At 44.1% G+C, this 16,076-nt stretch overlaps 1 protein-coding gene across 1 annotated transcript in view; it reads right to left on the reverse strand.

Moving 5' to 3' along the window:
- Positions 1-16,076, reverse strand: part of MAOA (monoamine oxidase A) — a 75,821-nt gene that overhangs the window by 9,816 nt on the left and 49,929 nt on the right. The window contains exons 6-10 of the mRNA XM_059049999.2: positions 9,632-9,773; positions 6,544-6,693; positions 5,952-6,111; positions 4,981-5,077; positions 1,524-1,577 (exon numbers count right to left, since the gene is read on the reverse strand). Coding sequence (XP_058905982.1) covers positions 1,524-1,577; positions 4,981-5,077; positions 5,952-6,111; positions 6,544-6,693; positions 9,632-9,773 — 603 coding nt within the window. The remainder of the gene's footprint in view (positions 1-1,523; positions 1,578-4,980; positions 5,078-5,951; positions 6,112-6,543; positions 6,694-9,631; positions 9,774-16,076) is intronic.

Raw genomic sequence — 16,076 nt, forward strand, 5'->3', positions numbered from 1 at the left:
ACCAAATCATAATGTCAGCCTCAGAAAAATTTTCCAAACATTCTTTGGGAAATGTTGATGCAGTTGGTCCTGAGAACCATTACTTTAGTCAGTGACATTCGGAGTTCTAAGGGTTTTTGCCTTATAAAAATTTTGAGAAGTTTAGCCACTATGTGGAATCATAACCAAATGTCTACATCCAGGCTGGTATTTATTTTACTATTAATAAGGAGGGAAAGCAGGAAATCCAAAAGAAAATGTCAAGCTTAGTGTGACATAATGAAAAAAAGCACACATTAGATGCTATTTCTGACTTTGTCAGAAGCTAGCGGTGGAGCCTTGAACAAATCATTCCCCATCACTGGACCCCCAAATTCTTCCTCTATTGAGTGAGTAGGCGAACAATAAAAGGGTTCCCCCTTCCTGACATCAAATCTCATGGATGCTCAAATAAACAAATCCGCGTGCAAACGTGGGAACTTCTGCGGCCTTTCTCTGACTTGCAAAGTCATCAAAGTAACTCTCAAAGCAGGGCTGCGGGCTTCCCTGGTGGCGCAGTGGTTGAGAGTCTGCCTGCTGATGCAGGGGACACGGGCTCGTGTCCTGGCCCGCGAAGATCCCACATGCTGCAGAGCAGCTGGGCCCGTGAGCCATGGCTGCTGAGCCTGCGCGTCCGGAGCCTGTGCCCTGCAACAGGAGAGGCCACAACAGTGAGAGGCCCGCGTACCGCAAAAAAAAAAAAAAAAAAAAAAAAAAGCAAGGGCTGCTAGTGGATTTGCTGCTTAATTTTTAAATCAAATGCTGAGAGAAGTACACATTTGCATGCATATTGGCCCTCTTCAAAAGATAACAAAGGATTTAGGGTTACCCTAAAGAAGGGAAGCCCAGAAATGTCCAGAGGCAGCCCCACAACAGCCTAATGAGTATTTCTAGGTAAGAGTTCCAGGTAAGATTTTACTTGAACAAAGGATTCCAGTGCAAAACAAAGCAAAACAAGTACAACGAAACAGAAAGAGAGAAAGGGAGAAAAAAAGAAAAAAGCCATTGTCCTAAAATAATTGTTTTCTACTAGGAAGCTCTTGGGAGAAGGGAACATCAGAGCTGCATCCCAGATAATCAAAGGAGCATACTTTTATGTATACAAGTTGGAATAGTTTGGAAGACCTATGTATGGATTTGCTTTTCAGAAAAAGTACATGTCAGAGAACCTTGGAGAAGGACTAATGGTCTGGCAAGGTGATTGGGACTTGGCCTCTTAAGCTTTACTCACAGCTAACTTTCTAAATGATTTTTCTCCATCCATTTACTGGGAAAGCCTACCTCTCAACCACTGTAAAATGAACACAAAGATGTGAAACTAAATTGATATATGCATATGGGCAAGGACTGAGTCAAGGAGGCGTAGCGAAATACAAAAAGGTTGATTTGTTGGGATTTTGAGATTAATGAATTATTGTGTTTTTCATAATGCTGTTATCCTGTTGTTAGTGCAACAAGCACAATATAAAGCTAACCTTTTATACGTTTCAGGTGTAAATACTTACCTTAGTTCTTTATGGACTTTAGCAAGGCGGTCAGCTTTTCGAGCAAGGATGAAGCTGGAGAGAGAGGTTACATTTGAACGATTAGGCGACAGTGGTTTATCTTAAGAGTCGTCTCTTTAAAGTATTCTTGCCTCCACCTACTCAGCATTAATAAATTCGCCCACACCCTCCCATTATTTCCCTCTACCAGAGCAAATGCCAGACTGTCTTCATCTGCCTCTCTGTCCAAAACCCCTGCTAGGCTGTGGGATCCTAAACGACAGGTCACCTCCTACTCAATATTTTACCCCCAAACAGTCCTTGGCATACAGTAGGAAATCGACTGTTAGATGAATTAATGTTGCATTAAATGATTATCCTGGTAATGACTGCTGCTGTCTGCCAAGTACTTGATAAAAGCTGGAAAAACAAATATCAATAAGTGCTTGTTGGGAATTCCCTGGCGGTCCAGTGGTTAGGACTCTGCGCCTCTACTGCAGGGGGCATGGGTTCGATCCTTGGTCGGGGAGCAATAAGATCCCATATGCCACGAGGCGTGGCCAAAGAAAAAGTGCCTGTAGTGTAGTGGCTGCCATGGTGGGCCACCCAGATCCCTCTTCAGGACCAAATGCTCATTACCCTCAGCTCACAACCAAACCCCTCCCTAGCAATTGCACTCTGTAGCAGGGAACTGCCTGGCACAAGGTCCCATCCCTTCCCAGAATGACTGGCTCCGGAGTGTGGTGGGTACCAAAGCCCACCCCCTCGCCTCAGTGCAGACACCTCTGAAGGGCCATCCCCGCTCCAGAGCTTTCCAAGGGATGGCTTTGGCCTCTGTTGGGGTTACACTGGAGCCCAGCCTCTCCCTCTGCGCCATCCCAATTCTTTCCCTTCCCCCCTGGTAGCGCTCCCCATAGCAGTTCCTGAAGAACCTCCTGCACCCAAATCTCCCATCTCCAAGCTAGCTTCCTGGAAAACTGGCCTAGCACAGCTCTCAAATTCAGTGACTCAGTAAAACTCAGTTATAATCTCTTTGCTTCCCTTTAATCAAATAGATTCTATTTATTATACTGATATTACTAATTGCATGTATGTTTTAAAGAATTGAATTGTGACAAGAAATCCTTAGTTATACTATTACTAGAAAGCTTTCAAAAAAATCCAAATGAGCTAAAGGACAATGAAATTATTTCTCCATTTAAAAAAAGTTTTAAAATTGTATTTTTTTGTTCTAGACTGAAAAGACAAGTAGATCAAGACTGAAAATGCGAGGGCTGAAAACAGATATTTCATCCTCTCCCTCAAGCCCCCCTCCCAATTAAACTGTTCCTCAATTTGATTGGCAATTCCTTTAGAGTTGTTATTCGAGATCATTCTGGGAAGCAAAGATACAAAGCTGTGGACTGTTTAAGAAATTTGAGCCATTGAACTTCTGGGGACATAGTCATGATTTTGGTTGATTTTGCTAACACTTTATGTTGTGGCTTGCTGGTAATGATTTTAGTTAAATTTTAGGTTTCTGCAAGAATCAATCATTCTAGACTTACGCAGTATTTCAATGAAAATCACTAACATCTGATAAAAGATGAAATGATTGATTTGAAAATCCTTTTAGATCTTGGGTGCTTTTTACAGTTTCTTTTCTAAAGGGCAGTTAGGGTTGGCTATATCTTTCAAATCTCAAGTCATGAATGAAATAACCTCTTTGATCTGACTGTCACAATGGACAACTATCACTGAACTTTCTTTGGTGTTTTATTGGAGAAATCAAACATCCTGGCTTTGGGTTGGGAACATTTCACAGCTCTAAAGTACAAGGTCCTTTCTAGTTTCCAAAAGGCACTAGTTATCACAAACAGTGCTGGGCAATTATACCACTCCTGTCTTCAAGGCTTTCATTGCCTAGAGCAAAGAGCAGGGTAGAGGCAATATAGCTTCAAGGCAAGAACAGGGTGGAAGCAATTGTCCAGATAAAACAGATCAGAGTATCACTTTCTAGGAACTGCCTAAATAAGCCCATTACCATCTAGAAGGCTTCTGTAATACATGTCCTTGTTAATAAATGTAAAGAAATGCCAGAAGAGCAGATGCCACAATATTTAATATCCAGAGCAAGAAGAACATCAATATTCTTTCATCTACAGTTGGATTGACCTTGACCGACAAGTCTCCTGAAACCTCTACCTCAACCTCCTGCATTTCTTTGGCACATAGAAGGCAATGGCAAACTGCCCAAACAATCTGTGTATTTTCTTGCCCGGGGTGGTCAGAGATTAACAGGGTGCAATGTTCCTATAGTCTTTACGTTGTGAGCACCTGCCCTTACCAGGGAGGCTGGTGCTATTTCTTATATTTTATAGCCAGAGAAGTGGTTATAAAATGTCTTGTTGGCAGTCCAGTAGCAAAGCCTTTTTCTAAGTCCCTAGGGTCATGGGCCTGCTCCTTTTGATTTTGTAATTTCCCTTCAGTGATGCAATGCACATGAGCTCAACTCTCGGGGTGAAGGGGAAAACCACTGGTTTCTAAAAGTCACTGACTGCTATAGAAGCTGTGCTCTTTTATTGCAATGTGGTAGAATAAATAGCCCTTTTGTTTGTATCGCTTTGAGGAGGACTAAAAGATATGGCAACTGGGAGGCTATGGCACTCCTTAGAAATTTCTTTGTGGAAGCTTCAATTCTGGACCCCTAGTCTCCAGAGGGCAGAGCAGCTGTGTGAGGGGATGGTAGGAGAGAAAAAGCTCTACTCTTCCAGACACAGAACCTTGCCCTGGACCATCCCTGGTGAAGTAGCCATACAGTGACCTACTGGAAAAAGTGCCCTACACTCAAGGCCTGGCTCTCCTTTGAACTGCACTTCCTCATTAGTCATCCATCTTATCTCCCAGGGTAACAATTAACATGTTTTTCTTCACTGTCTTTTTTTTTTGGCTGTGCCACACAGCTTGTGGGATCTTAGTTCCTCGACCAGGGATCGAATCCGGGCCCCTGGAGGCAGAAGCACGGAGTCCTAACCACTGGACCACCAGGGAATTCCAACAATTAACGTATTGACATTTGCTATGTAGTGATGTCTAGAATGGAGAAAGGAATGAAGCCCAGAAAACATAACTTTGGAAGGTTTTACAGGATAAAACAGTTCTCATTCCAGAATGGTTGTCAACATCCTGTAGGCAAGGTGGTCTACCATCCCGCCTGTCTAGCTGCGTTTTTTACTCTGTCCTCCACATGTAAGTTTATGGGGGAAAGAAACATATGGGCACAAGTTCAAAGTGGTGTTAATTTTAGTAAAGTTTCTCAGTGTTCTTGTGCCACATACTCTATTACTCTAACAGTTTTATACATGGAAACATGACATAAATTGTCTGTAGGGTTATTTAGCATTGCTTGAGCTCTAGTCCAAAACAACATGTTCTGCCAGCACACACACCAATACACCAACAGAGTTTGAAAAATGCAGAACACCCAGCTCTAACTTACCCCATGATGGCGGGCAGCGATCCATCTGGCTTGGTGTCATCCAGGGTTATGGAAATCGGAGCTTCCTCATCTTCGATGATCATACAGCCACAGTAATCTTAACCAGAAGAAAATCAATAGGAGATTGAGTAACCTCACCAGAGATTTAAGAGGGAGATATATATATATATATAAAACTCTTTTGCTAAGAGGAAGGCAAATCTTAAACTATTGGTCTTTGCCCCAACTCTAGAAGTTATTTCCAATTAAATACGCACACTGACTATACAAGGATGTTTGGCTGGTCAACCAGACACATTAGAAAATGACCCATCTCGATGACCTTTACATAAAGGTCAGGTATGATCAGTGCATGAGTAAAATGAAGATGGCCCTGGAGTCCCGGAATACATGGGAAAGAGGGGGGTGTGTTAGGGGGAATCACCCCTGTGAAACCATGGAAGAAGTGGCAGGAAGGAATCCTTTGAGTATGAACTGAAGGCTTAGCAACAACAGACACCATATCTGCCCAGACTCTGCCTCATTTTATCCTCACAACACCCCAACAGCAGGTCTCATTGTTACCATTTTACACAGAGGCTGAGGCTGAGACAGGTGAAGTGTCATTTGAGGCCACACAGCTAGTAAGCAAGTGGAGCCCAGGGATGTGTAACTTCAAAGGAGTACTCTATCCATGGTGCTCCTTTGTCTCTGCTCATGAAGAGTAAGTGGTGAGACATAGGCCAGGGGTCTGGGCAATGTGGTCCCACGACCAGAGGGACCTCTTCCTTCCCCCTCACTGCCAGCAAGCGCTCTTGGGGTCATTTTGTGTTGCCCGAGGCTATGAGGAGTGGACAGACTGAGATTTCTGATCCTTTCTCTACCAACTGGAAACACTTATCTTTTTTTCTGTTCAGTGTGTAGCATAAAATGTTCCTAAAAGAGCATGGTCTTCGCTTAATACAATTTAAACATGAATAAGTGCAACCTACCCTTTTTCTTCCAAAAGGCCTCCTTGTAATACATCATGCACTTAATGATAGCCCCCATTGGAAGACGCTGAATTAACTGGTTTCTCTCTGCAGGAAGCTCTGGTCTGAAGTGTATCTTGGCAGTCAAAGTTGGAGGGACAGCACTAATTACGTACCGGCACTAAAACACACAGACACAAGATACCATCTCAAACGTGAGTCGCAATCTTTGCAGGGAGCGTGAAACATCACATTTACCATTTCGAATGACAGTGAGCGATAACAACGTACGGTATGAGGCCACTGTGAGGCAACAAAACAAAATAAGGCAGTCGACCAAGGCTGGTAATTTGGAAGACTGAGTCAGAAATACGCCAGCATTAATTATGCCACTGCTTGGATTATATTTGGTTAGAAGCTGCAGAAGACAGGAGACCTATTTAATATAAGCTTCTCTTTTTTTTTTCCAGCGTTGACGTGCGGCATGCAGGATCTTAGTTCCCCCACCAGGGATCGAACCTGTGGCCCCTGCTGTGCAAGCGGGGAGTCCTAACCAATGGACCACCAGGGGAAGTCCCATAATATACACTCTTTTTTGACGAAACTGAATTACCTCATAAAGTTGATGATTCAACGTCTCTATCATGATGTTGTCACCTGACTGGTCAACAGAGGTGACAGGACACCTCAGCTTCACTCTGTCCCCGAGGAGGTGCATTATCCGCTCGCTTACTTGACCAGATCCACCTACAAACTTCCGTTCCTACAGGAGAAGGTAGGCAGGAAAGGAAATGTTATAAAAGCCCAAGGAAGGAAGATCATATTTACCACTGATCAGAAACCTCCAGAAAGTCACAGGCCATACCTCCACCCTCTGCACCCTTAACTATTGGAAGAACTCATTAGGACGGAGGCAGTCTACCAAGATATCTCAATCATCATGCTCTACACAGCGTCTGGTGACGAAAAGCTGTTACCAGCTTATAAAATCACAGAATGGTGGGGGAGGGATAAATTGGGAGATCGGGATTGACACATACACACTACTATATATAAAATAGATAACTAATAAGGACCTACTGTATAACACAGGGAACTCTACTCAATACTCTGTAATGGTCTATGTGGGAAAAGAACCTAAAAAAGAGTGGACATATGCATATGTATAACTGACTCACTTTGCTGTACACCTGAAACTAACACAACATTGCAAGTCAACTATACCCCAATAAAAATTTAAAATAAAATCACAGAATCAGAAGGAAGGTTCCCCTATACCACTGGCACCTTGACCGAATGCAAATAACAGCAGTCCATGGGCTTCAAGTGCCCAAGAGTGCAGTGCATGGAGGGAACCCTGGGACAGGGAGGATGCTGAGCTTCTCCCAGGGGTTGCGGTTTCTTTCTTATTTTTTAAAATATTTTTAATAATTTAATAGTGAAAAAGTAAAATCTATAAACCACTGATATGGTATAATCTTAATGAGGAAATACATTAAAATGTTAACAGCAGCAGACGGGGTGAGATTATGTGTGAAGCTTTTGCCTTTATTCTTTATGTTCCAAGTATAAACACAAACGATAATGACCTTCTCTTTGCTAAAAACTGTTCAGCTCAACACAACAACCCTTGATTGATCTCCTTCAGTGGGCAAGGCCCTGGCATTAGGCTCATTAGAAGATACAAACAATATAGCAGACGTGAAGTTGTGTGATTTTTGGAACCGAAAAGGCCCACATGGGACCCAGCAGCCTTTGGGTAGGGGGTGGCCTTGGCTTCATAGTCTGCATGGGAATCTAAACTTTCAGAAGATTTCTTTTTTTAAATTAATTATTTTTTTCTAGTTTCACTGAGATGGGGATGCGGTTTCTGACTCCCCTCAGTTTCTTAAAGTCCCAGCCCAGGGCTGTCTAGGCAGAACAGGCTCATGATGCTCTCAAGGATCACCTGGTCATCACCAAATGATGTTCTGCAAATCCAAACCTCAGCTCTTGAGAAATTTTTGCCAAAATGCCTGGAAGTTTCACCGCGGGGGCCGAAGGGTGAAAGCTAAGCATCTGCCTATTCCTCCAGACATTGTGAAATAGTTCCCCTGAGCAGCTCTGTAAGACCACAAGTACTCTGCCCTACTGCCATCTGCTACACTCACCGTGGTCATGCTTCCAGCTTAATCTAAGGTCAGTCCTTAATACAGTGCATTTTGTAAGAACCAGGGGGAATGTTTTTAGCCTTCTGTAGAAGATTCTTTGAATGGTTACAAATACATGTAGGTAGACTGAAGAACAGTCCAACATTTGACAATCACCTTCTTCCAGAAAGCCTGTGTCAGCAGCCACAGAATGATTCTTACACTTGAATAACTGGCTGTTGTTCTAATGACACAACCACAGTTCTTTATAAAAATATTCCCAAAGCAGTTTAGCCCTAAATTCATGATCCGTCCTTCCTCACAAAACTGGGACCATTTAATTTATAATGTGACTTCTGTTTTCCAAGAGTTACTTTGAATGTTAGTATAGTGGAAAGACCATGAACTATTTCCATTTGTGTTCACTATCCACTCCTTCACGTCTAGTATTTCTTGAACTAAACTATTAAAGGATAAGTTTAAGCTCTTTGTAAAGATACTGTGATAACGGTCTGAGATTCATAATGTGAACTGTGCCCTCCAAAAGGTCATGTGGAGTTTGCCTAGAAGTATCCTGGCTCCCCTGAATGAGGGATATAAATATAAAATACGAGTCACGATATCTCAGAAAGTAAAATATAGGTTAAAACGAGTAATGTGGGATTTCTAAGTTTAAAGACACTTAAAAAACGCAACTGCCTTAAGTTTGCTAAAGCTAAGGGTCAAATGGGCCATAACTCTTGGGACCACAAGAACAACATTTCACTCAGTTGACAAGGGCTCTACACCTCACACTATGAAACAGAACATAAGTTAGAAGTAAACTGATCCTAATTAAACCTTAGCCCATCGAGGCATAACATTCCTAGAAAAGAGATAACCATTTTCTTCCGATAAAGGATAGCCTTGAAACAAAGAATCTCAGAATCTGGAAAATCAGGGAATTAAGATTCTGGTTTCACCACTGGTTTGCTGTGTGTCCAGCCAGTGCGTCAAATGAGTTCATTCATCAGTAATGGAAGTAGTATGGAAGCTGGGCAAATGCTAGTGGGCAGTAAAAATTTAGAAGCCAAAATGTAGAATTTACTATTGAAAGAGTGACCAATAAATCACTTGAATTAGAAGAAAGAATACTCACTTCCATTCTATAACAGCTAACATAAAATAATAACTCCGAGACACAGAATGGGACCAAAAAGCCTCATGTCTGGAACAGAGATGACTTGAAGTACAATTTTACAAGTACTAGAAATTTTTGGAAATTAGTTGATTTTAGTAATTTAGCTCCTCCTACATAAATAGTCTAATTTTACCTACTTCCAAAAGGAAGGAACTGAATTCCTCAAACCTAATTAATTCAAAATGAAACATTCTTTAATTATGAACTTATTTTCAGGAACGAGAAAAGGAAATGAGAAATTTTGTTTTCAGAAAAGTTTTTTGGAGATCATTTCAAAAATCCATGTTTCAAATTCACTCATGTTTCAAAATATAGAAGCAAGTATTAAGGTACTGCACTCGATGAGGGCAAAATCACAAATGAAGTTTAGTGTGAGAATGGACACTCCATACCTGGCCCCCATTGGTAATGGAGAATATCCGAGTGGTGCCTCCACACTGCTTCACATACCACAAGAACCACAGGGCAGACACCTCGTGGGGTTCAGAGGTCACATTGATATTCACAAAGAGAGATGCAAACTGCCTAGCAGTCCTGGTCACAGAACAAGAGCGGAAGTCAGGAGTAAATACGTACATGCTTCACAGGACATTACCTTTTTAAAACACAATTTAGCATGGCTAGAAAACAGTTCTATTGCTTTTGAAAAAAAACAACTCATGGACTCAATTTCTGAAGGAATGCAGATTTTTTTTTTTTTTTTTTTTTTTTTGCGGTACGCGGGCCTCTCACTGTTGTGGTCTCTCCTGTTGCGGAGCGCAGGCTCCGGACGCGCAGGCTCAGCGGTCATGGCTCACGGGCCCAGCCGCTCCGCGGCATGTGGGATCCTCCTGGACCAGGGCACGAACCCGTGTTCCCTGCATCGGCAGGCGGACTCTCAACCACTGTGCCACCAGGGAAGCCCAGGAATGCAGATTTTAACTCTTGGGGAAAATAAACTTTTCCCTTACTTTTAGGAAATTACGGGTTAGTCCAAACATGTTAATCCCAATGCAATCTAAAGGGTTAATATGCTTGTCAGAGTTCATTAAGGATATTGTCTGCATTTATTTGAACAAACTTTCTCTCCTTAACACCCCCCCTGCTCCCACCCTGGTCCAGGCTACCACTGTCCCTCACCTGGGCTAAAACAATGGTGGCTGCTCCTGGGCATCCCTACCTAGTCATGTGACTACAGCCCCTCATGATCTTTCTCTACATTACAGCCAATTAAGTCTTTTAACAGTCCAAAACTTAAACAAACAAACAAACAAACAAAAAACCCACTCTGCTTAAAATCCTTCAGTGACATTCACAGCAAAAGGCAAAAGTCTTGAATATGGCCAATATATCTTGCACCATCACATCAGCCTGTCAACAAGTTCTCTAAACTCTCATTTCATCACTTCCTCATGGCATCTTTATGGTCCAGGTATACTGTCCACTCACTGCTAAAATGTGTCAATCTCCCCATCTCAGGGCCTTCAGAAGCTGTTCCCTGTTCCCTATACTGGGGGTGGGGGGAGCATTTCCCACACTATCCAACCTTCACATTTCCCGCCATTATCTGTGGCTAATAACTGGAAAATACCATGCCTCAACCATTTATCCTTCCATCCATCCCATCCACTATGATTCATTCCTGAAAGAAACCATCCCTCCCCTTCATTATTTTTCCCCATCTACTAAGGCTCGCTACTGGAACATCATCCCCCTCACTAACCATATCTCCTGTCTCCTCCATCCACTATGGCTTATTCCTGAAAGATACCATTCACTACATCATCCATCTTTCCTGTCTTCCCCCATCACTGTGGCTCACTCCTGTGAGATACCAACACCCCACACCATCTATTGGTCCTGTTTTATCCAATTCATTGTGACTCACTTCTGGAACATATATCCTCCCCATACCCACATGTCCGATCTCCACTCATCCACTGTGCTCATTTGTGGAAGATATATCATCCCCCGACACCATCCATCCTTCAGTCCTGTATCCCCCATCAATTGGCTCATTCCTTTAAGATACCATTCACTCTTCCTGTCTCTCTCAATAACTGATACATCATTGGAGGAAAGCGTCTCCCTCACCATCTATCCTTCCTGACAGTCCCCCACCATTAATTGCAGGTCATTCCTGGAAGATACCATCCTCATACATCATCCATCTTTCCTGTATCTCCCATACACTGTGATTCATTCCTGGAAGATACCATTCTTCACACCCAGCATGCCAACCTGTCCCCCACCCCCATCCACAGTGGCTCATTCCTGAAAGATACCATCCCCCACATCACTCATCTATCATGTGTACAGCCCATCCAGTATGGCTCATCCCTTCCTAATACCTTGCACCCAGAACATTCACCCTACCTGTCTCCCCTCACAATCACTGTGGTTCATGCCTCATGATACCACCCTTTCACACCATCCACTCTTCCTGTAGCATTCCCCAACCAAGCGCTGTGGTTCCTTCCTGGAAGATGCCATCACTCCAATGACTTCCTGTCTCCTCCTAACCACTGTATCTCATCTTGGAAGATACCCGTTGCCTCACTATATTACTCCTGCTATATCCCCAATCATTGTGGCTCATTCCTGGAAGATACCATCTCCTCACATAACCATACCATCTAATCTTCCTGTAGACACCCCCCCACATAACTGGTGCATTCCTGGAAGATGCCACCCTTACCCCCCAAACACACACCACTCATCATTCCTGTCTCCCCTCATGCACTGTGGTTCATTCCTGGGAGATACCATATTCTCACTCCATCCACTATTCCTGTCTCTCCCATCAACTGGCTCATTCTTGAAAGATATCATCTCAACATATAATCAACCCTTCTGTTTCCCCCCATTTTACTATGGTTCATTCCTGGACCACACCATCTCCTCACACCATCACTCTTCCAGTCTCCTTCTCACATACTATGGCTCATTCCAGGCACACACCATCCAAACATCCATCTTTCCTGTCTTCCCCATCTACAGTCACTGATTCCTGGAAGATACCATCTCCCCATGCCATCCACTCTTCCTATCTTTTCCATACACTATGGTTTAATCCTAGGCATACCATCCCCCCACATCATCCATCCTTCCCCTCTTTCCCTCCCCACTATGGCTCATTCCTGGAAAATGTGGTGGATGGTATCTTCCTGGAATGAGCCACAGTGATGGGGGGGAGAGAAAGGAAGAGGGGATGGTGTGGCCCAGGAATGAATCACAGTAGACAGGGGGGAGACAGGAGCGTTCATTGTATGTTAGTATGGTATCTTTCAGGAATGAGCCAGTTGATGGGGGAGAAAGGAATAGTGGATGGTGTGAGGACATGGTATCTTCCCAGAATTAGTCACAGCAGGTAGGGGGAGACAGAAAGGTGGTATCTTCCAGGAATGAGCCATAGTAGATGGGGGAAGACAGGAAGAGTATGAGGAGATGGTATCATCCAGGAATGAGCTACAGTGACTGTGAGGGGAGACAAGCAGGGTGGAAGATGTGGGGACATGGTATCTTGCCCCCCGCATCACTGTGGCTCACTCCTAGAAGATATCAACATCCTATACCATCCATTCCTCCTCTTTCACCCCATACACTGTAACTCATTCCTGAAACATATAATCCACCCCACAACTACATGTCCTGTCTCCACCCATCAACTGGTTCATTCCAGTAGGTACCATCTACTCTGCCTCTCCCAACAGTGGTTCATCAGTGGAAGAAAACATTCACCTCACCATCCATCCTTCCTGACTCCCTCTGATTAACCGATATTCCTGGAAGATACCATTCCCTCACACCATTTATCTTTCCTGTCTCCCTGTCCACAGTGACTCGTTCCTGGAAGATACTATCACATCACGTAACCACACCATCTAACTTTCCTGTTGATATTCTCACTTCCCCATTACCCTGATTCATTCCTGGAAGATACCATTCTCCCCACCCACCATGCACCCACCTGTCTACCATCAATCACTGCAGTTCATTCCTGGATGGTACCTGGTTCATTCCCAGAAGATACCATCCCCCCACCCATCCACCCTTCCCATCTCACCCTACCTACTTGGTACATTCCAGGAAAATATCATTCCCTTACTATATTTACTCTTTCTATATATCCCCCATCAACTGCTGTATTCCTGCAAGATACTATTCCCGTCTTTCCTGTTTCCCCCATCCACAGTGGCTCATACCTGGAAGATACCATATTTCCACATCATCCACCCTTTTTGTCTCCTCCCTACAACTATGGTTGACTCCTAGAACATACCATTCCCCTATACCATGCACCCTTCCTGTATTCCTCCCCCCCAATCCACTATGGCTCATTCCTGGAAATTCCCATCCAACCACACACATCCTATCTCCCCCACTCACTGTGGTTCATTCCTGGAAGATACCATCCTCCCACACCATGCACTTTTTCCTGTCTACTGCCATCTACTGTAACTCATTCCTGGAAGATGGCATCTCACACCATCCATCATTCCTGTCTTCCCCCATCACTTGTCTCATTTCTGGAAGATACCATGCTCCCACATCATCCACCCTTCCTCTTCCCCCACCCCAGTCACTGTCACTCATTCCTGGATGACACCATCCACTTACAGCATTCACTTTTCCTGTCTTTCCCATTCACAATGGCTCATACCTGGAAGATACCATGTTCTCACACCATCCACCTTTTTGCTCCCCCATCAACTATGGCTGACTCCTGGAACATACCATCCTCCCACACCATCCATCCTTCCTGTAACCCACCATCCACTATGGTTTAATCCTGGCATATACCATCCCCTCACACCATCTACCCCCTTACTGTCTTCCCCTATCCACTGTGGTTCATTCCTGGAATATACCATCCTCCCACACCATATATTTTCCCATATAACCACAATCCACTGTGGCTCATTCTTGGAAGATGGAGTCTCTCACACCACGCATCATTCCTATCTCCCCCAACACTTGTCTCAGTTCTAGAAGATACCTTGCCCACACCTCATCCACCCTTCCTGTTTCCCCCTACAGTCACTGTAGCTCGTTTCTGAAAGATACCCTCCCCTCAAACCATCTAGCTTTCCCGTCGGCCCCTGCCCCCCCCAACTCACTCTCCTTCATTGCTAGAAGATACCATGGAAACTTCTAGTCTCTCCCCAAAACTGACTCATTACTGGAAGACAACATCTTCCCACACCATCTACCCTTGCTGTCTGCCCCCATTAATTGCATCTCATTCCAGGAACATAAATTCCCCTATCTCATCCATCCTTACCATCTCCCCCTACACTCTGTGGCTCATTCCTGGAATATACCATTCCTCCACACCATGCACCCTTCCTCCCCAACCCCCATCCTCTATGTCTCACTCCTAGAACAACCATCCTCCCACACCATCCATCTTTTCTGTCTCCCACATCCACAGTGGCTCATTCTTGATAGATACCATACACTCATCCTGTCCCCACCATCAACTATGGGTTAATCCTGGAACGTAATGTAACAGGGAAGAGCTAAATCAAACTCCATTTTGGACCTGTTTCTTTGACTTTAACCTTTGCTTTTCATTGCTTTTGTTATTCTAATAATACATAATGGCCTGGCTCAGGGAACCCTGCCCCTCTGCTGTTCAGCTCACAGGGAGACAATCTCACCCCACCCACCTGTGAATGGCTGCAAGAAAGAAGAAATTGACACATCCCCTCACAGAGGCTGGTCATTCCAGGAGATGTTTTGCAAGACTGATGGCCCTTTTACTTTACTTCCTCACTGCCTCTCCCTCTCTGATTCTGTAAAAGAAACTGGCATCCAGACTCCAAGAAGATGGTTTTTCAGAGACACTAGTCTGCCATCTTCTCGGTCTGCCGGCTTTCTGAATAAAGTCATATTCCTTGCCTCAACTTCTCCGATTCATTGGCCTGTCGTGTGGCAAGCAAAGAGAGCTTGGACTTGGTAACAATCACATCCCCCACAGGATCCATCCTTCCTGTCTCTCCCCTTGCACTATGGCTCTTTTCTGGAAGATATCATTCCACCAAACCATCCATCTTTCTTGTCTCTCTTCATGCACTGTGGCTTATTCCTGGAAGACACCATCCTCTCACACCACCCACTCCTCCTTTCTCTCCCATCAACTGGCTCATTCCTGGAAGATACCATACCACCACACTGTCCATCCTTTCCCTTTCCCCCATGCACTGTGGTTCATTCCTGGTGACACCATCCCACCAAACAAACCATCCTTACTGTCTCCCTTATGCACTATGGCTTATTTCTGGAAGATACCATCCTGTCACATCATCCACCTTTCTCCATCTATGCCCATCCACTGTGGCTCATTCCAGAAAGATATCATCATTCACATCATCCATTCTTACTTTCTCCACCATCCACTGTTGCTTGTTCCTTGATGATTCCATCCCCTCACACCATACTCTTCCTGTCTCACCCATCAGCTGACTTTATTCGTGGAAGATATCATCTCCCCACAGCATCCACTCTTCCTGTCTCCTCCATCAACCGACTTATTATTGGAAGATACCATCTACACATACCATCCCTCTTTCCTCTCTCCCCTCATTTTCTATGACTCATTCCTGAAAAATACCATCATCTCACATAATATATCTCTTATATCCTCCACCAACTGGTACATTCCCCAAAGATACTATCCCCACACCACACATCCTCCCCCCATCTACGGTGGCTTATCCTGGAAGACACCATCCCACCTCACCATCTATCCTTCCTGTCTCTACCCACGCACTATGGCTCATTCCTGGCACATACCATCTTCCCACACCATCCATCTTTCCTGTTTCCCCTGTCAACAGTGGCTCACTCTCAGAA

This window comes from Kogia breviceps, chromosome X (assembly GCF_026419965.1).
Source record: "Kogia breviceps isolate mKogBre1 chromosome X, mKogBre1 haplotype 1, whole genome shotgun sequence".
Lineage (NCBI taxonomy): Eukaryota > Metazoa > Chordata > Mammalia > Artiodactyla > Physeteridae > Kogia > Kogia breviceps.